The sequence below is a fragment of the Manis pentadactyla genome, chromosome 13, assembly GCF_030020395.1.
Source record: "Manis pentadactyla isolate mManPen7 chromosome 13, mManPen7.hap1, whole genome shotgun sequence".
Taxonomy (NCBI): Eukaryota; Metazoa; Chordata; class Mammalia; order Pholidota; family Manidae; genus Manis; species Manis pentadactyla.
The window spans coordinates 65321321-65342302 of NC_080031.1; the positions used below are offsets into that span (position 1 = coordinate 65321321).

At 37.9% G+C, this 20982-nt stretch overlaps 1 protein-coding gene across 7 annotated transcripts in view; it reads right to left on the reverse strand.

Moving 5' to 3' along the window:
- The window catches only part of LOC118921435 (protein PRRC1), a 117513-nt gene that overhangs the window by 19701 nt on the left and 76830 nt on the right, over window positions 1-20982 (reverse strand). For 6 of the 7 annotated variants that reach the window (XM_057490980.1, XM_057490978.1, XM_057490982.1 and 3 more), the window contains 5 exons: window positions 20547-20707; window positions 15796-15898; window positions 12170-12337; window positions 6405-6504; window positions 98-200 (listed from right to left, as the gene is read on the reverse strand). In XM_057490980.1, the coding sequence (XP_057346963.1) occupies window positions 98-200; window positions 6405-6504; window positions 12170-12337; window positions 15796-15898; window positions 20547-20707 (635 nt within the window). Of the gene's footprint in view, window positions 1-97; window positions 201-6404; window positions 6509-12169; window positions 12338-15795; window positions 15899-20546; window positions 20708-20982 lie in introns of all 7 variants that reach the window. The other variant, XM_036903213.2, reaches the window with a different exon arrangement.

The window sequence follows — 20982 nt, forward strand, 5'->3', positions numbered from 1 at the left end:
TCAAGAATATTTCATATTTCCAATGAAATTCTAACATGAACCTTTGAAAACAGTATGACAAGTTTCTCTGAAGCATAATGAAAAAGAGAAAACTAACCTGTTGCACAAATTCTAAAGGCACTGGTGTGGCCTGTGTAAATGCTTCTAGATGGATGCCGTGGATAGGGTCTTCCACTATCAAACAGCCAATGTCAAACCACCTGGAATGGAATATAGAAGCATCACATTGCTTAAGTGCTAAATAAACAATACAATGAATAGACCAAAAAAAAGTATCATCATTCAGATAAAACATCAGCAAATTTCAAAAAGGAAATGTTACTCTAGTCAATTTTCAGGAGGACAAGCCATAAAAACTTTGTAAAAAGAAAGAGAATAACAATAAAGAAAAAAATAATTGAAAATTACTTATCACAGCAAGTTCCTTTAAGAATGGGACTTCAAATAAACAACAGACAAATTTCTTCATACGAATAAGCAAATAGTTACCAGGAGTAGTATTTTTAAATTGTCACTTGTTAAAATATGGGGAAATTTATATTACAATCTCTATCATTAATATACAGCCCACTCACAAAGTTATTAAATTTTTAAGAAAGCTCAAGAAACAAATCTTCATATCCTGCTAACCTTACCCTCTCATCTAACCAAATTTTCTGGATTGTTCACAATGAATCAGTCTTTGACATCAGCCTCATGAAATCAAGAAAACTATCCTCCCATTAGAAATACTTATAAAAAAATGACATTTAAAAACGGACTTTAGTGAAGCCAGCTGTAACACCACCACACCACCAGCATTTTAGCTAACCAGAATCATGAAACCAGCGGATGGCCTGAAACCATGAATTTATTAAATAACACAAGGATATGGAGCAAAAAAATGTTCAATGCCCATTTTTTTCCTGAAAGTACATTTCCTGAAAATAAAATGGATTAGGAAACTTACTTACATATTCAAAGAAACAACAAAATAAAATATAAAACAACTTTGCCAAGTATTAAAAGGAGTTTGTCATATCTGTAGTATTCATATCCTAGAATATGGATTCAAATTGAGAACATTAAATAATATTCTACTTAGTATACTAATCAATATTTTATTTTGCTAAATTTTGTTCTCCATGATTTGCATCAAATGCAGATGACAGACAATAAATATAGTGACTAAGCTGGCAGGTACAGACCTCCTGCAAAGCAGAGTCCCTGGAGACAGAGGTGAAGTCTCTGATGCCAGTGTGCGTACATAAGAACCCCAAGGACCCCAGGTTCTCCAAAATGCTGTCAGGCTCCTGAACCTACCAACCTTTCATGAGAATGCACATTCCACTCTCTTCCATCAGTATCTAAAACTGCAATCACAGTCCTGCCCCCCAGAACCTCTTCATTTCTCCTACCAGTGCCGCAGGCTAAGGGAATGTTCCCACCTGCCCATCTGCTTCCTACCATTCTGCGCCACCTGCGCTCCCCACCACCTCAAGGACAGTCGCTGAGGATCCCTCCATGTGGCTGGTGAAATAAGACGGCCTGGGCCAGTCCTATGCTAAGGCCACTAAAAAGGGCTGAGAAGGGTAGTTCCAAAACATTTAGATCCCACGTAGTAGAAAAATTTCAAAACAGAATCAGAGGATTGGGTGCAGGTATGCCAATTTGTGTTTTACCAAAGACAGACAGACTACCACCACCAGTCCATTCACAGAAGGTCACTTCACTGTAACACACTTTAAGGATGTTTTAGCACATTTAACACATAACCAAGGTCTTTAGGTTGCTAGGTTAACCGCAGAGTTAAGCACGGCCCATGCTTACACAGGCATTCTTCCCCGTGTGGTAGTATATGCATCATGGAGTAGGAGCCAGTGCAAAGCTCATCATGGACAGTGAGGTCTATACTGGCTCTATTGTTCGTTAGGGCTCAAACACAATTGGGACCTCCTTTTTATTGGCTGGCTTGCTCTTCCTCGGTCAGTCTTTTCTTGTCTCAGTTATAAGCATGCATTTCCGTGATTTTATCTTCCATGCATTTATTTCCCACAGGAACATGGCAGAAAGAAGCAGCCAAAGCAGGAACCCTCAACTAGTTTAGATTGCTGGATCTGCTGTCTTCCTCTCTCCCTCTTCTGTACCTTCTTATCACAACCCTTCCACCCTCCCTCCTTGTTAATCCATACTAGAAACCATTGCCAGACTTCCTAATACTATTTACTATTCCTCATCTTCCTTAAATGCTACTCTCTGCTCAAAAGGTATTTGGTATGACGGAGCAGTTTATGGCAGGCCCATGCTGGATGAGTTATACAAGTCATGTATCTAAAGGCATAAAATAGCTGTAGAAGCAAGGAGGACAAAATGCATGAACATTCTGGAAGGGGAGAACCTTCCAAAGGTAAGCTGAGGACCTCCAGGTGACCCTGAGCCTCAGCTCAGCCTCTAAGTACACCACACTGTCCCCTTCAACACACACCCTACAACTCATTTATTAGAGGAAAGGGTGAGCCTTCTCAAGACTACCTCTAGAGTTTCTCACAAACAACATCTGGCTTTCAAAAATTATTAGGCATCCAGAGAGCACAATGTCATCACACCACAGGAGGCCAAGGGAGACCCAAGTGACTCTCACACCAGAAATTAGCAGAGAAGGATTTTAAAATAACTGATTCACTCATATACTCAAGACAAAGAGGTAAAATGAACCAAGACAGATGAAAAGATGTAGACATTCAATAAACTGAACCACTTTTTAAAAAGTAAGAAATCAATGTATGGGCTTAACAGAGAAGGCAGACAGGATTGCTGTGCCTGAAGACTGGTAAAAATAATATGCACACTGAAGGCCAGAGAGAAAAAGCAGCAAGAACGGCAGAGGGACTGACAACGGGAGAAATGTGAGACCCTGTCAAAAGGTGAGCAAGGATGTAACTAGAGTCCTAGAAAGGAAAGGGAGAGAATAGGGGACAGAAGCAAATTTTGAACATATAATGGCCAAGAACTTTCCAAAACTTATGAAAGACAGATTCAGGGAAAGAATCGGTTCAGTGAATCCTTAAAAAACTAAATACAAAAGCAAGTAAACACACACACACACCTAGGTACATTATCTTCACAGAAACAATGAACTGGAAAGCTGACTTAAGAGAATGATGAAACCAGAAAATACAATGACACCTTTAAAGTGCCAACGTAAGACTTCTACCTACATCCAGCATAAGAGCCTCCAGAAATAAAGGTGCACTGAAAGGACGAAGAATTTGTAGCTAGAGGCTTCAGTTATAATGCAGGTCCAAATGAAGTTCTTTAGGCAGAAGGACAATGATCCCAGACAGGAAGGAAAAAAAAATGCAGGAAGGAATTCAGAGAGTAAATACAAATCAATACTGACTGCACAGAACAATACTGGTAATATTTTAGGAGCTAAAAATACAAGGAGTATGAACATACTTGATAATAATACTGCAGAAGATGAAGATGGAGTAAATCATATTACAGTGGTTCCAGTGTAATCTGAAGTCATCATTTTTATTACAATGTAATACACCAAAAAAGGTACTATATAATTTGTAAGGTAACCATTAAATGAGCAGTGAAAGGTTAACAGAGAGGAAAAAAATGAGACGATAATGATCACTGGATGATTCCTTGGCGCATAAACAGATGCTCATACTTTTCAGCACTTCGCAATCTGTCCCCAGACCGCTCTGGATTCTCCATCCAACAGACATTCAGCCAAGTTTGTACATCTGACCCACTAACCCCAGAACACATCTTAGTCATCTTCAAACTCTTCCTCCACTTGCAAAGTCCTACCTATTCTTTCCCACTTATCCAAATTTCATATGTATGTTTCAAAATCTAGTTCAAGCCCCAATCACTCATGAACTGCCTCTGACACTACCTTCACACTGAGTTACCACCACTGGAATCATATATTACACTGCCTGTCAGCAAAAAATTTTACTAGGTATTCAGTGTAACCCCCCTTGACCTAACTGTATTTTGCGCCCAAGAGAAACATAATAAGCCTCTTACTTAATAATTACACACTAGTAAGCTGGGCAACATAGAAGAAATGGGTAAATGCCTACAAACATACAACCAACCAAGACTAAAGTACAAAAAAATAAATATTTTGAACAGACTGATTTCTAGTAAGATTCAATCAGTAATCAAAAACTTCCCAACAAATAAAAGTCCAAGACCAGACTGGTGTCACTGGGAAACTTCTACCAAACACTTAGAGAAAAATTAATACCAATCCCTCTGAAACTCTTCCAAACAACAGATGAAGGATGCTTCCAAACTAATTTTATGAGCTAGCATTACCCTGAGACCAAACCACACAAGAAAAATTAATGATTAATATCCGTGATGAACAGATGCAAAAATCTTCAACAAAATATCAGCAAAGTGAATTCAACAATAAATGAAAGGGATCATATGTGATGATCAAGTGGGATTTATTCCAGGGGATGCAAGGATGGCTCAACACACACAAATCAATGTGATAACCACCTTAACAAAATGAAGGGTAAAAAAAAATCCTATGATCACTTAAATAAATATGGAAAAAACATTTCACAAAATTTAACATCTATTTATAATAAAAACTCTCAACAAAGTGGGTATAGAAGCAATGTACCTCAACATAATAAAGGCCATATATGACAAACCCACAGCTAAACATCACATTCAATGGTTAAAAGCTGAGAGCTTTCCCTCTAAGATCAGGAACAAGATAGATGTCCACTCTTGCCACTTTTATTCAACACGGTATTAGAGGGCCTATCCAGAGCAAGGTAAAGTGGCAAGGTAAAGACGTAAAAGGCATCCAAAGATGTGAGAAAGGATTATGTAACACCGTCATTATTTGCAGATAACATATAATATAAAGAAACCCTAAAGACTCTACCAAATAACTGTGAACTAATAAATGAATCTGGTAAATTGCAGGATACAAAATCAACACACAAAAATGTCTTGCATTTCTATATACTAATAATAAATTATCAGGAAGAGAGATTTAGAAAATATTACCATTTACAACTGCCTCAAAAGAATAAAATACTTAGGAATAAATTTAACCGAAGAGGAGAAAGATCTGTTTGAAAAGATCTAGTTATCTTTGAAAAGTATAGGACAAGGATGAAAGAAACTGAAGAAGACACAAATAAATGGAAAGATACTTCATTTTCATGCACTGAAGAATATTGTTAAAATATCCATACTACCCAAAGCAACCTACAACAGATTCAATGCAATCTTTATCAGTATTCCAACAGCATTTTCACAGAACAATCCTAAAATTTATGTGCAGCTACAAGACCCTGAATAGCCAAAGCATCTTGAGAAAGGAGGACAAAACTGGAGGCGTCACGTTCCTGATTTCAAACTATACTACAAAGATACAGTAATCAAGACAATATGGTGCTGACAAAAACACACACACCGATCCATGTAACAGAATAGAGAGCTCAGAAATAACCCCACGTTTATAAGGTCAATCAACTTGGGACAGAGGAGGCAAGAATATACAATGGGGAAAGGACAGTCTGCTCAATAAATAATGTTGGGAAAACTAGACAGACACATGCAAAAGAACATAACCATACACAAAAACTAACTCAAAATGGATTAAAGACTTCAAAGTAATACCTGAAACCATAAAACTACAAGAAAATAGGCAGTAAGCTGCATGACACTGGCTTTACAGATGACTTTTTTTTATTTGACACCCCAAAAGCAGAAGCAATAAATGCAAAATAAGCAAGCAGGACAACACCTAAGAAATGTCCACAGAGCCAAAAAACCCATCAACAAGAAAAAAAGGCAGCCTACTGAATAGAAGAAAACATTTGCAAATCATATTCAGGGGCCAATATGCAAAATATATAAAGAACTCATACAACTTAATAGGAAAAAGAGAAACTGATTAAACAATGGGCATAGGTTCTAAAAACTGTTTTCCAAACAAGACATATTGATGGCCAAAGGTTCATGGAAAGGTGCTCAACAACACTAAGCATCAGGGAGATGGCAAATCAAAACCATCATCAGCTATCACCTCACACCTGTTAGAACGCTTGTTATCAAAAAGACAAAACATAGTGCTGGTGAGCATGTGGAAAAAAGGAAACACTTCTGCACCGTCGGTGAGACTACAAAGTTGTGTGGCCACTATGGAAAACGGTATGGAGGTGCTTTTGGAGGGGTATGAAATGGGTGAGGGGGATTAAAAGGTACCATTTAAAAAACCAAACAAATAAGTGATGTAACGTACAGGATGGTGACCACAGTTAACAATTCTGCATTGCATATTTGAAAGTTGCTAAGAGAATAGATGTTAAAAGTTCTCATCAAAAGAAAAAGAATTTTAACGAAGTCATAAAAAAACCAAACCAGCTTCTTACTTGTCAGGTAGCAATTCTGCAATGAAGTTTTCTACTGACACAGCAGTCTGCTTTTCATGGATCACTCCGGTCCGACGCAAGCTATCTATCCGTTCCTGGGCTCCCTGCATAACAACAGTGTAGGTCACAAGCCATTTCAAATTATTCAGCATTAAATACACTAACTGTTGATTCTATAATACACATACATTTATACACAAACACATACATACTCATTCTACACATTCAAACAACATGCAAGTCTAGAGTAAAAAGTGAGAAGTCCTACCATGTTCCCCTTGGCACTAACGGTTGCAGTGCACACCCCAAACCATTCCTGTATGCGTGGCTACTTAGGCTGCTACTGTGAAATGGATTATTTTTCCATGTTCTAATAGTTGCTAGGAATATAAGGAAACTATGTACATTTAAATGTTGATCTGGCAAGGTGGCATCTTACTAAAAATCTTTCAGCTGACTCTCTCTTGAATTTTCTATGTAGGCGATCATACCAACAGTAAATACATTTTTTTCTTTCTTCTGATTCTCTTTAGATACAGCCTTAAAACATGATCAAGTGACATTTTTTAATAACTGCGAATGTATACATTACACCATAGCTTATTCAGTAAAATTACTACCATTTATGCAATAAAATTGAGGAGCTGGGAACACTATACAAATAACACATAATTATGAATTCAATATATATCTTATAAAAAACTAAAAGCTGGATCAATGAGGACAAGGTTGGTGTTTACTACTTTTATCTGAATCACTTCACAAACAGTAATCATGAATGATCAATGTGATGAGAATATGTTCAAAAAGCAAAATAAAACCCTTCCTAGTTCTGAATAAAACTAGCCATGAATAGCATACCCATTTTTATTACATCAATTCTTATTCTAATGAAAATTTAAAAAGCTAGGACACACTAGAGATGCCTGAATTTATTTCAGAGACAGGTGAAATAAAGAAGAGGAAGTGACAGGTGTGTAAGAACAGTTAAACCGACCTAAAACATTAGCTTATACAGATAAAGAATGAGAGCAACCTAGAAATGATTTTAACCACACTAAAATCAAGATGGTGTAGTTTTGCTTACTCTCCTAATGCTAGTACCTAGCACAGTGCCTAACCTAACAGGCATCCACTAAGAATTTACTACATGAAAAACCAACCAAGGGAAAGTAACAGGCTTCTGCAGGCCTATATTACTAACAGTAAAATGTAAACGATGGATATACCACCACCAAATCTAGTAAGACTGAATGAGGAGGCAGCTATTCAATCTGAAAGAAAATGTAATAGGTATGATGAGCTTAACTTTATACTGGACCATGTAAACTTGACAAAATCCTCCTCCCAAGAGGTAGTTATGGCTAATTTGTGATTATAAGTATGTTTAAATAAATATTACCTTAGGAGTGCATATGTCTTCTTCAATCTGTGAAGAAAAGATCTGTTTTCTGAAGAAAACAAGATCACAGATTCAAAAAAACATATGCACCCCCTGTTTATCACAGCACTATTTACCATAGCCATGAAATGGAAGCAACCTAAGTGTCTATGCATAGATGAATGGATAAAGAAGATGTGGTACATATACACAATGGAATATTATTCAGCCTTAAGAAAAAAACAAATCCTACCATTTGCAACAACATGGATGGAGCTAGAGGGTATTATGCTCAGTGAAATAAGCCAGGCAGAGAAACACAAGTACCAAATGATTTCACTCACCTGTGGGGTATAACAACAAATTAAAAACTGAAGGAACAAAACAGCAGCAGACTCACAGACTCCAAAAAGGGACTAATGGTTACCAAAGGGAAAGGGGTGGGGGAGGGTGGGAGAAGGGGACTGAGGGGTATTATGATTAGCACACATAATATGGGGGGGGCACAGGGAAAGCAGTATAGCACAGAGAAGAGAAGACAAGTGGTGACTCTATAGCATCTTACTACGCTGATGCACAGTGACTGTAATGGGGTATATGGTGGGGACCTGATAATAGGGGGGAATCTAGTAACCACAATATTGCTCATGTGAAACCTTCATTAAGATTATGTATCAATGATACCTTAATAATAAAAAAAGTGTATATATATATATAAACTTACTACTAGATGAGTGGCATGCTCAGATTCACTCTCTTTGAAGGTGATGTCTCAGCTATGCACTACCACAAAATATTCCTTGATTTTATACTTCTGGGAAACAGAAATTGTTCATTTTACTATCCTATAGCACAGGGCTTCAAACTTCATAGGGTTTGCAAAATATTAACTGAAATCAACTGACACCTGTAAGAGCTAGGAAAAGCTAGGAAGACACGTTCCATCCTTTTTGTCTGTGGACTGCAGAAGAAAATGAAGAGAAGGGCAGGTGGTCTCTCCTCTGCTCTGAACACAACCTTAATTACATGTGGCATCTTTTGGAGTCACAAATACAGATGCTCGGTAGGAGTCCCTACCAGTGTTTTCAGAGTGGAATTCTGACTTCCTCTGCAGTGTGAGGGGAGCAAGAACTGGGTAGTTTAGAGACCACGTGGAAGGAATTACCTCAGAACTGAAGTAAGATGCAGAAAGGCCCCGAGAACTTAACACCGTACTCTAAGAGCTTATACGAAGCAACCAGGTTTAGATGATCAAAATTCCATACCTCTTCATAAATTCATGTGGATGCTAACCACGTCTCTGTTGAATATAAGCTATACAGCTACAGTCCTATGACTGGCTTTTCAAAAAACTGACACTTAGCATAGGAGAAGTTTTGAAACTTCTTAACTTTAATTATGGCTAATTTCTTCCTTTTAAAGTTTCACATACTTGAAGTTTATTTCAAAAAAGCTGGTCACTTCAATTTAAATAAGATCTGATGGGGAGGAAAAAAATCTGGGTTGAAATTTTAATAGTACAGGATTCTACATATTTTTCTTCTCATTAGTTTCCTCTACTGTTTTTGAAAAAAAGCATGCTGTCTCAAATACAGGCATGAATTCAGGCAGAAAAACCTCAGGAGAGAGCACGCACAGAAGTTGAGGAAGCAGAAGATGAGTTCCTTAAAAATAGCTGGGCCCACTGAGACCCTACAAAATGTCTGGGTATTCCCAGAGGTACTTATGCCCAGTTTGACTGTCTGACTGTAAAGGTACCAACAAGCCATTTGAACAGGTGGGCAGTAGCTAGAATTCTTTAAGGGAAAAACTTCTATTTCTATCCTCAGACTGATAAGGTGTTACATCGAAATTCCTAACGGATCCCACAGTGAAGATGTTTTCTTTACTGTATTGCTTACGTTGAGAAAATCAATTATTAACTGTATTGCTTACTTGAGAAAATCAATTATTAAATAAGTTTACCCTGGCGTTCTGAATTCTGCTGTTCAGCATTTTATACCAAGACATCTTCTTACGACTGCTGGATAACATTTTAAAGAACACAAGCGTTACATGAAAAGTTCCCAACTGTGAACAAAAAGGAGTTCCCTGCTCCTGTGGAACTTAAATTCTAGGGGGGAACAAAGCATTGAAACAAGTAACAACAGCACCACAGTAAATGATACAGTATATCAGAAGGTGCTGACGGCTAGAGGAAAAAAACAGAAGAGGGTAAGCCCCATCAGGAGTGCCGCGGAGGGGAGTAGATGGCAGTACCAAACGGGCAGCCACGACAGTGCCGCAGCAGAGACAGGATCCAAGGGCAGACAAGGGAGGTCAGAGAGCCAAGCAAGCAGACGTGGGAGGAAGAGTGTCCCAGAGACAGGCCCTCAGGGGAGAGCACCACGCCAGCCAAGTATAAAGAACTGTAAGGAGGCCCACGCAGCTGGCGTGGAGAGCAGGGGGCAGGACTAGGAAGTGAGGCAGTGAAGACACAGAGGCCAGACCGGCCAGGTTGTGTAGGGCTGTGGAGGCCACCGTGAGGGATCTGGGCTGTATACACTGAGTGAAGCATAAGGTGCTGAAAAACCATGAACAACCCCATGGGCTACAGGGCTAGAAGCCAGATGACTCCTTGGGAGGTGACTGCAATATCCCAGCAAGACACTGTGGCAGCTCCAAGCCGGCAGCAGAAACAGTGGGCAGCAGTCAGAGGCTGGATATATTCTGAAGGTAAAGCGAACAGGATTTCTTGATGACATGCACATGGGTGAGGAGAGATGCCAAGGGGACTCTAAGGCTTCTCACCCGAGGAAACGTAAGCATGGCGCCACCGCCGCTGAGATGAAGAAGGCTGCGAGGGAAGAGGGGCAGAGTACTAGATGTACTAAGTTTGAGACATTCAAGCAAAGGTGGTGAAAGGCCACTTTTCCATAAACCCAGTTTACACGAGAGGGAACCTGCCAGCACACAGACACCCTTTAGTGCCACGGGGCAGCACGAGATCACTAAGGCAGGGAGTGGGGATAAAGAGGAGACTTCGGGAGACGGGGAGAAGGGGAGGAACGGGCCAAAGCAGCCGGGCAGGAGCAAGCCAGGCAGCAGGGACCCCGCAGCCCGGTGTACCCACCGGCCCAGGGAGGGGAGGCCGAGCAGCCACTGTCCCAAAGCCTGATGGATGAGATGAGATGTGGAACATGTCCTCTCTGGGGAATGGATGGTGAGAGCCAGAGCCGGACGCGGGCTGGAGACTATGAAGGGAAGGATTAGAGATGAAGCGTTGGCAACTCTTGGGGAGAGTTCTGATGCCAAAGAAGCAAAAAATTAGGTGGTACGTGATGAGGGAATTAAGGTTAAAAAAACTGTTACTGTTCCTTTCGTTCATTTTTAAGCTGGGAGAGCTGCTGGTAAGCTGACAAGGTGTTAATATGATCTTGCAGGTTTGTGCGCTGATGGTCAAAGAGGGCATATTATGGAACTCCAACACCGAGTGAGCCCCAGCAACCAGCTCTGCTACACTCGGAACGGGGGTGGTTTTATGCAGACGTACAAGTTCTTTACTGCTAACAGGCCAAAGGACAAAGTGTGTGACCTTCACTGGTGGTGGTGGTGTGAATTTTGGCAATTTTATAAAATTTCTCTTCAAAGTAAGTCCTTCTACCATCTGCCCCTATTAGGTAGGGATTACCTATGGACTCAACCACAAGCTCCTCTTCCCCCACAAATATCTAAGGCAATGTCTTCTTTGGATGAGTGGATTATTCCTGGTAGTAAGACTCAACAGGTCCCTATATTCTGGTGGGATCTTAGCAAACTCTGGGTATACAGGCCCTGTGCCCATAAGGTGCCAGATAGTGCGGTCTTTAAGACAAGGGAGTTAAAAAGACAGAGAAAGAATCAAAGAAAGCAAGCTAAGAAAAGCTTTTTGGGTAAGTGCTGAGTTCCCTTACCATGTACAAGGGAAATGGGAGACTTGCACGGTCAATCTACAACCTGCTTCTAGAAACCCGGTTCTACTCTAGAAACTTCCCAAAAGATGAGTCCCATAAACCATGAAGAAATACTTAAGTATTCTTAAGTGTAAAGTATTAATAGTGCCAATAATAAAAAGCTTAAGTTTCAGGATTTGAGGCATGTTACAATTTCAGTAATTGACTAAAAAGCTACACTGGTTAAGAAGATCTCTTTTTGTCCTCTCTACATGTTTCTTCCCCTTCCCCAATAATCAAAAACTATCTTAGGTTCCTTTAAATTAAAACCCCACTCAGTCTTTATAACACTACCAAGATGTCCACTTAAAAACCAAGCTAATCAATATTTCAGTATGTAAAAACCCATTAGCTTCACACAGATCATAGGAGTATCAAAATTATGAAAAAAATCAAGTGCCAGTTACTATGACCCACTTTCAATCCAGCTGCATAGCCCACTGGCTGTGGGGCAATGTTGGACTGTCCAGCTTCTCCGACCACCACAGCTAGGCCAAAGACCTCCTGGAAGGCATCCCGGATGGCAGCAACTTTTACTTCTTTATTTGAGGTTACTACAATATCCAGTTCACCTCCAGATTCTACAAAGACCACAAGAAAGTTTCATTTCCAAATTTAAATAGTGAAATTCTCATCATTTCTACCATATGCATTTTATTATTAATTACCACTAACCTTATAAAATGATGCAAAATACAAACTATTAACTTTTTTGCTGGCTGAGGAAACAGGCTGATAAGGTCTTGCCCCAGGTCGCACAGCTACTTAGTGATGTTGCCAGGCTCAAACTTAGGTCCCTCAGACTCTGCACTGCTTTTTTCTCTACACCGTCTAATGTGTTCACACATTTTTACCCTCTAATCTAATTGCAACTTATTCCAACAAGTGCTTAGCCTGAACAACTAACTTATCCTGAGTTTTAACAATGAGAATTTAATGCATTATCTGAGGGAGTGTTACTTGCAAGCAGAAGGTGGTACATACCTTGCAAGGGTTCTGAGTATTGTTTGAGTGCAACATTTTTCTGCATTCTATGAAATACTGCTCTAGAATATATTAGTAGCTCCCCTAAGTACAGGGTTCTGTGGTCAAGTAAGCTCAGGAGATGCTGCACAGTGCGTTTCTTCCTTGGAAATTCACAACGCACACTAACAAAGATCGTGAGAAATCAAACAATTAAAAATCATGTCTTTAACCCAGTACTTGCTGTTCATGGAATACTTTTTAGCATCCAAGAACAGCTCCTCAAAAGTGTTCCGCAGGTATCAATTGGGGAAATGACATTATAGCAGCTACCAGAAGTCTGATGTTCTACTATATAGCTCTATTAATTTCACCAACTCTCACTTTTCTGATTAAACTTTGGATAGGCACATTTACTGCATTCTTAGGTTGCAAATCAATATGTCTTTTCTGCCGTTAATAAAGGCAGATATCTATTATACACAAATTTATAACACCATGTGGATGTGTGTTTCCAATCCTCCAGCTATGGAGCCATCACAAATTACATATATACTGGTTTGTGAAGTATAAGTTACATACCTAGGATGCTTTATTTACAGCAAATGAAAATGAAGCTCACTGTCACTGACTGGAAGTGACCTGTCAAAGAGCTCTCCATACAAGCTCTGCACTGAACAAGGACTGCCACAAAATGCTCTTTATTCAGAGAATAGTTTGAATGCAAGTCAAATTTAGCACACATCCCCATTTAAAAATTTCTTAAAAAGAGCATATACCACAAATACATAGGGTATTTGTAAGTCATACATCTATTACTGTTCCAATCCAAACATGCAAGCATATATGAAAACTGAAATGCCAATATATATAAAACTTGAAAGTTAAAAAGGCTAAGAGCAATATGAAATAAAAATACTTTAACACATTTAATATTTCAACTCATTATTTTAAAAACCTGTGTACTATTTTGAGCAATTTGACCAAATATGCCTGATTATTTTTTAAAATCTAAATCTAACCATTTTGCAATATACTGAATTCTAAGGCCTGGTTCTCAGCGTAGCGTATTTGTGACCTGGCATGACGTCTATCACTGGTAAAGGAGATTCTTTGGGGAACCTGTCTGTACTGTGAAACATTTTGCCCCAGAAACAATGCTATGCTTTTCCCTAAGTATCTTGTAGAACAGTTGCAAATATTTTCCAAATATTTGGTTTTTTTAGGATGGATCTCCTTTTTCCTAACCTTGGGAAATGATGTCAATCATTCTTCTGACATATAATGTTCCACAGATCCCATCTCTACTAGAATTTCCTAAGTTACTAACACCTAAAAGCAGTGGGTCATGCAGGAAAGAGGAAGCATATACTTCTTGCTCATTTTTGTATCCATGTGGGACATATCTCCTGACCTCAGCTAAGCACTGCTCCATTAAGCTTCAGCCCAAAAGGCTTTTCAAGCTTTTTGTGATTAATGCCACCTTTAATGATGAAGGGAGAACAAATTTTAAAAATGTAGGAAGTTAATTAAACTGTGTTAAAATCCATTTCTAGCAGTTGTGATTTCTCGACACATCTGAAATTGTTATGGTGATTTCTAGAATATTTGTGTAAAAACATTGAAGTTTTACTTTGGGTTTTGTTAGGTGAGAACGGTCTTGCCTTTAAAGCCTGTCAGGAGGAGGTGTCAGCTTTTTCACACTCACTCTTACTACTTTTTATAGCTAACTGATTAAGATTATATGTTATACTTGCTAGTAATAGAAATTTCAATGTGTATCTTTCTCTCCCTCTCCACCCTCCATCCCTTGGTTTATTGCCTTTTTCTTGATGTCACACAGGGTACTGATCTGAGAAAGTCTTGGTTTTGAGTCCTGCTGTTATAATTTGCTAGCTCAGTTACCTTGGGCAAGTGTCTGAGCTTGTTTCTTCAGAGAAAAATATCTGCCACCTCACAGGGCTTGCTTTAAGAATTAAATAAGGTAAATGCTTTCATAATCTACCACAGTACCCAGTTATACAGCAAGAGCTCCAAAAATACTAACTCCTTTCTTTCCCTCATTCAAAACGTGAACTTGTAAAGAATATACAGACTGCATTAATTATATCAACTTGATTATTATGAATATATAAAATCAATATATATGGTAGGGTCCAATTTCTAAATCCTTTGGCAGTTACAAATACAAAGAAAAATTGATCTGATTTACTTTTGATTCAATTTTCTACTTCAATGAAGCAAAATGGCTAAGTGTAAAAAAACTAAACATGGGTTCAATCTAGCTCCACCTAGGATAACCCAGGATAACAAAATCTCTGAATGCAGGTTCTCATCTAAAACTTGAGGAAAATAATACCTACCTTTCAAAGTTCTTATGAGAATTAGTACCTGGCAGAGCAAGCATTTAATAAATGGTACTTTCCATTTTTAAGTCTTAGCATTTGACATTTACTAGATGATAAACTACCTGACTAGACAGTCAAGATTCATGAAAGCTACTGACTTTGTACCACTGCTGAAAGTCTTTGTTCAAGTATCTGGTATACAGCTGCTTGTAAATTATTTCAACAGAATTACTAATAACTGGTCACTAAGTCTACTAAGCAATTATGTTTTTTCACATATTACATTTGTACATTAGAATTATTAAACGACAGCATGTCTATGTCAACGTCTGGAGGATTCTCGGTAATCAAAGTTCAAAGGTAGTTAAAACAAACCTAGTAAATCAGATATTATCTTCCTCTAACAATATTATCGCTGAGTTAAGCATGAACACATTTCATTAAAATAGATAACTGGACAATTGTCCAAACCAAGTATGAACAAAGCATCACTTCAAATGTCAACAGTGAATAAAGTGAAATTCATATAAAGCAACACTAACCATATTTACAATTAAAATCAGTAAGTATACTAATAATTCATATTGTTTTTACTCCTCCAAAATTCATTCTGTGTTTTCGAAGTTTACTGAAGTGTGCTAAGAAAAAGATGAGTTACTCATACCAAAACAAATCAGCCCACACGTTAAAAAACATATGGCCGACCTCACTCTATCTTAAATACATACTGATATATGGAGCCATGCCAGGATCCAGGGTGGTAATCATGCTTTCCACCGAGTGTTTTGTTTTATCAAGCACAGATTTCACCATAGGATTTCCAGCCACACCCTGCATAGAACAAATTGACACATAAATACCCAGTCTAAGCAAAGTACACCATGATCACCTGATAGTGAAAGAAAATTTTTTTAGGTTTCTAATGTATACCCAATGCACATGTACTTCCTGTAATTTTGTAAGATATGAGAAAAACAAGGTTACAGCAAGGTCAGATTGCTATTAAGTTTCAAAATGCTCACTCTCAATTTCTCTCACCTCATTACAGACCAATAGCAGTCTGCAGATCGCTCTCTGAGCAGCACTGGCCTGGGAAGCATGTGTACTGTATATACGTATGTGTGTATGAATACATACTAATTTCATTTCTATGTATACACATATTTTTACTTCACTTCTCTTTATTCATTTATATGAAAGACTAGGCAAAACTGTCCTTCAAGGTCCCAAATAAACACTGTAATCAGATGTCTGCATAGACCCACGTTTCCTAATAAAAAATGTAAAATATTTCTCATCTTTACTCCCCAGAACAGTTACCTATTACCTTATTATAAAATAATCTGCTATGTTCTAGTAAATTTTCTTCTTTTTCCTACTTCCTATTTTTGTTCATTCCCCAATTCTCCCTTTTAAGCCAGACCTATTTCTCTGAATTCTTAAAACCACACTATTAGCCAGAAGGAATCAGGTCTGAGTATTTCCTTCTTATGCCATACTTCTCCCATGCTGAGAGACTGAGAGAGACAGTGCCTCCTAAGGTGACATCTGGCTAACAGGCCATGATTCCACCTCTTCTGACCATTAAAACAAGGTGACTCAAAAAAAAAAAAGATGAGTCATAACACATACTTAAGACTGTCAACCAATCTTATGCTCTGTGTTAGCAGAGTCACTAACAAGACCTGTACAGTTGAACTGGGCATCACAACTAGTGACTGACACACTGACACACATTCCTAACAAGAAAATAGAGTGACAGTCCCAAACTAAGAAAACCTTAAAGAAGTAGAGAGGGACATAATACAGCAATCTTAGAAAAATGTTGTCTTTCTGAAACAGGAACCTCAAGTGCTATAAATCAGTTAATGACTACCCAATTTAAAAACATGTTTAATATATATAAGTAAATTGCAGCCAAACTCTCAGCAGAATTTGGGGGGGAACTTGACAGAATGATTCCAAATTTATGAAGAAAAGTAAGTGGAAAAGACTAGTAAAGAAAAACTCTAAATAGAGAAATCAGAAAACTTATAAAATCAAACTGTGACACATCTTTAAGAAAGCATACTTGAACTAACCTTTTTATCTTATTCATCAATGACTACTCCCCACCTCAGCCCAGAGTAGGCTTTCAATAAATACTAGTATAATAAATAAACAATTACAATAAATAAGTGTGGTACTATTTCAAGGACAGGCAGAGCAATGGAATACAGAGCCTAGAAACTGACATTAATGCACAACTTAGTAACTAAGATAAAGGTGATATATCAAATGGTGATATATCAAACTGGAGTATGTTGTTGGAACAATATATTAAGGGGTTGGAAGAAAATTAAATTTGACTTCCACTTCATATAATAAAGTATCAGCTACATTAAATTAGTAAGTGCAAAAAAATAAAACTGTGAAGATAATAGAAATACATTATCATATCAAACAGAAAAACATTCATCATATATTGTGATGGGAAAAGGTAATTTTTATCATTAAAGAAAAAGAAACACCGATGGGAATAACTCATGAAAATGTGAAGCTTTTATGAAAAAAAAGATAATAAAATTAAAGTATAAAATAAAAATGGGGAAAACTACAACAGATGAGAGCATATAGTAAAATATTCTTACCACATTAAGAACTCTTACAAATCATTAACTGAAGAAAATAAACCCAATTCAAAATGGCAACAAAGAATATATATATAAAGACTGCACAGAAAAAAATTCTAAATGGCCAAAAATCATGAAAATGAAAAACTATTCGAATTCAGTAACAAAGAAATGCAAATTAAAGCAAGATGGAGTTTTCTGCCTATCATGGAAAATACTGTATTTCGTATTAATAATCAGTGCTGGCAAGTGAAAAATGCTGTGACAGTCTATTTTGGTACAACTTTCCTAGAGAGCAATATGTATCAGCTATTTTTAAAATGCTCACTCTAATATTCATCAGGAATTAATCCTGATAAAACAGAGATGAAAAGATTTGTATGTAAGAGTGCTCATCATAGTTTCATCAATAAAAACTACAACTAGAGAATGCTAAAGCATATTAGCAAAATAAAATACAGGAAATAACTACACTGGCATGTAATGCAAAGGAGCCATAATGAAAAAGAGCTTATGAAGATTACTGTATGGCTAGGTAAAGACAAACAAAAACTCAAAATAATGTCCTCATGTCACTACTCCAACCGGGTTTTTCCTGCAGAAGAGGTACATCTATACAGACATGCACATGCAAAAGACTGAGAGGAACTACAGAAAAGTAGTAGGAATAAAATATACCATTTTGTATTTTCAAAATTCTCTCATTAGTTTTGTAATTAAAAAACTAAGCAAAGTACAAGGAATCCAGACTGGTAAAGAAGAAGCTAAAATGTCACTATTTGCAGATGACATGACATTGTACATAAAAAACCCTAAAGATTCCACTCCAAAACTACTAAAACTAATACCGGAATTCAGCAAAGTTACAGGATACAAAATTAATAAACAGAAATCTGTGGCTTTCCTATACACTAACAATGAACTAATAGAAAGAGAAACTAGGAAAACAATTGCATTCACAATTGCATCAAAAAGAATAAAATACCTAGGAATAAACCTAACCAAGGAAGTGAAAGACCTATACCCTGAAAACTATAAGACACTCTTAAGAAAAATTAAAGAGGACACTAACAAATGGAAACTCATCCCATGCTCTTGACTAGGAAGAATTAATGTTGTCAAAATGGCCATCCTGCCTAAAGCAATCTACAGATTCAATGCAATCCCTATCAAATTACCAACAGCTTTCTTCAACGAACTGGAACAAATAGTGCAAAAATTCATATGGAAACACCAAAGACCCCGAATAGCCAAAGCAATCCTGAGAAGGAAGAATAAAGCGGGGGGGATATCGCTCCCCAACTCCAAGCTCTACTACAAAGCCACAATAATCAGACAATGGTACTGACAGAAGAACAGAGCCACAGACCAGTGGAACAGAATTGAGACTCCAGACATTAACCCAAACATATATGGTCAATTAATACACGATAAAGGAGCCATGGACATACAATGGGGAAATGACAGTCTCTTCAACAGATGGTGCTGGTAAAACTGGACAGCTACATGTAAGAGAATGAAACTGGATCACTGTCTAACCCCATACACAAAAGTAAACTCCAAATGGATCAAAGACCTGAATGTAAGCCATGAAACCATAAAACTCTTAGAAAAAAACATAGGCAAAAATCTCTTGGACATAAACATGAGCAACTTCTTCATGAACATATCTCCCCGGGCAAGGGAAACAAAAGCTAAAATGAACAAGTGGGACTATATCAAGCTGAAAAGCTTCTGTACAGCAAAGGACACCATCAATAGAACAAAAAGGTATCCTACAGTATGGGAGAACATATTCATAAATGACAGATCCAATAAAGGGTTGACATCCAAAATATATTAAGAACTCACACACCTCAACAAACAAAAAGCAAATAATCCAATTAAAAAATGGGCAGAGGAGCTGAACAGACAGTTCTCCAAAGAAGAAATTCACATGGCCAACAGACGCATGAAAAGATGCTCCACATCACTAGTTATCAGAGAAATGCAAATTAAAACCACAATGAGATATCACCTCACACCAGTAAGGATCACCACCATCCAAAAGACAAACAAAAACAAATGTTAGTGAGGTTGTGGAGAAAGGGGAACCCTCCTACACTGCTGGTGGGAATGTAAATCAGTTCAACCATTGTGGAAAGCAGTATGGAGGTTCCTCAATAAGCTCAAAATAGAAATACCATTTGACCCAGGAATTCCACTCCTAGGGATTTACCCTAAGAATAAAGCAGCCCAGTTTGAAAAAGACAGATGCACCCCTGTTTATCGCAGCACTATTTACAATAGCCAAGATATGGAAGCAACTTGAGTGTCCATCAATAGATGAATGGATAAAGAAGATGTGGTACATATACACAATGGAATATTATTCGGCCATAAGAAGAAAACAAATCCTACCATTTGCAACAACATGGATGGAGCTAGAGGGTATTATGCTCAGTGAAAAAAGTCAGGCAGAGAAAGACAAGTACCAAATGATTTCACTCATATGTGGAGTATAAAAACAAAGAAAAACTGAAGGAACAAAACAGCAGCAGAATCACAGAACCCAAGAATGGACTAACAGTTACTGAAGGGAAAGGGACTGGGAAGGATAGGTGGGAAGGGAGGGATAAGGGTGGGGAAAAAGAAAGGGGGCATTACGATTAGCATGTACAATGTGTGTGTGTCGGGGCACGAGGAGGGCTGTGCAACACAGAGAAGACAGGTAGTGATTGTACAGCATCTTACTATGCTGATGGACAGTGACTGTAATGGGGTTTATGGGGGGGACTTGGTGAAGGGGGGAGCCTAGTAAACATAATGTTCTTCATGTAATTGTAGATTAATGATACAACACTTTTAAAATAAATACCCCTTCTTACCTTAATAAAACCCCAGAGTCCACCAGCTGATGCTTCGTCCTGACCTCTACTAATTCTAGGATCCTCCTGTTCCTCTGGAAAAGTAATGGCTGATGTGGTTCCAGCTGCCTGTGCCAGAGATGTCAAACTGGCTTGCTGAGTAATGGGAGTTGGTAAAATACCTAGTTAATGGCAAAAATTTTTTAATATAGGTAATTTATTCCCAAAACTATTTCCTATAAAAAGGAGATACAACATACAAGATAAGTAGTTCAAAACAGCTTTAATAATGTGATCTGTATACTCAGGCATTTCAAGATTGAGTTATGAACTCAATGAAGCACCTTTATAAAATACAAATTAAATTCCAAAACAGAAATTTCCTTCCCTTTTCATAGCCTTCGATACCAACTGTCCTATAAGTGGACAGAAGATACGTATCTAAAAGTACTTCATG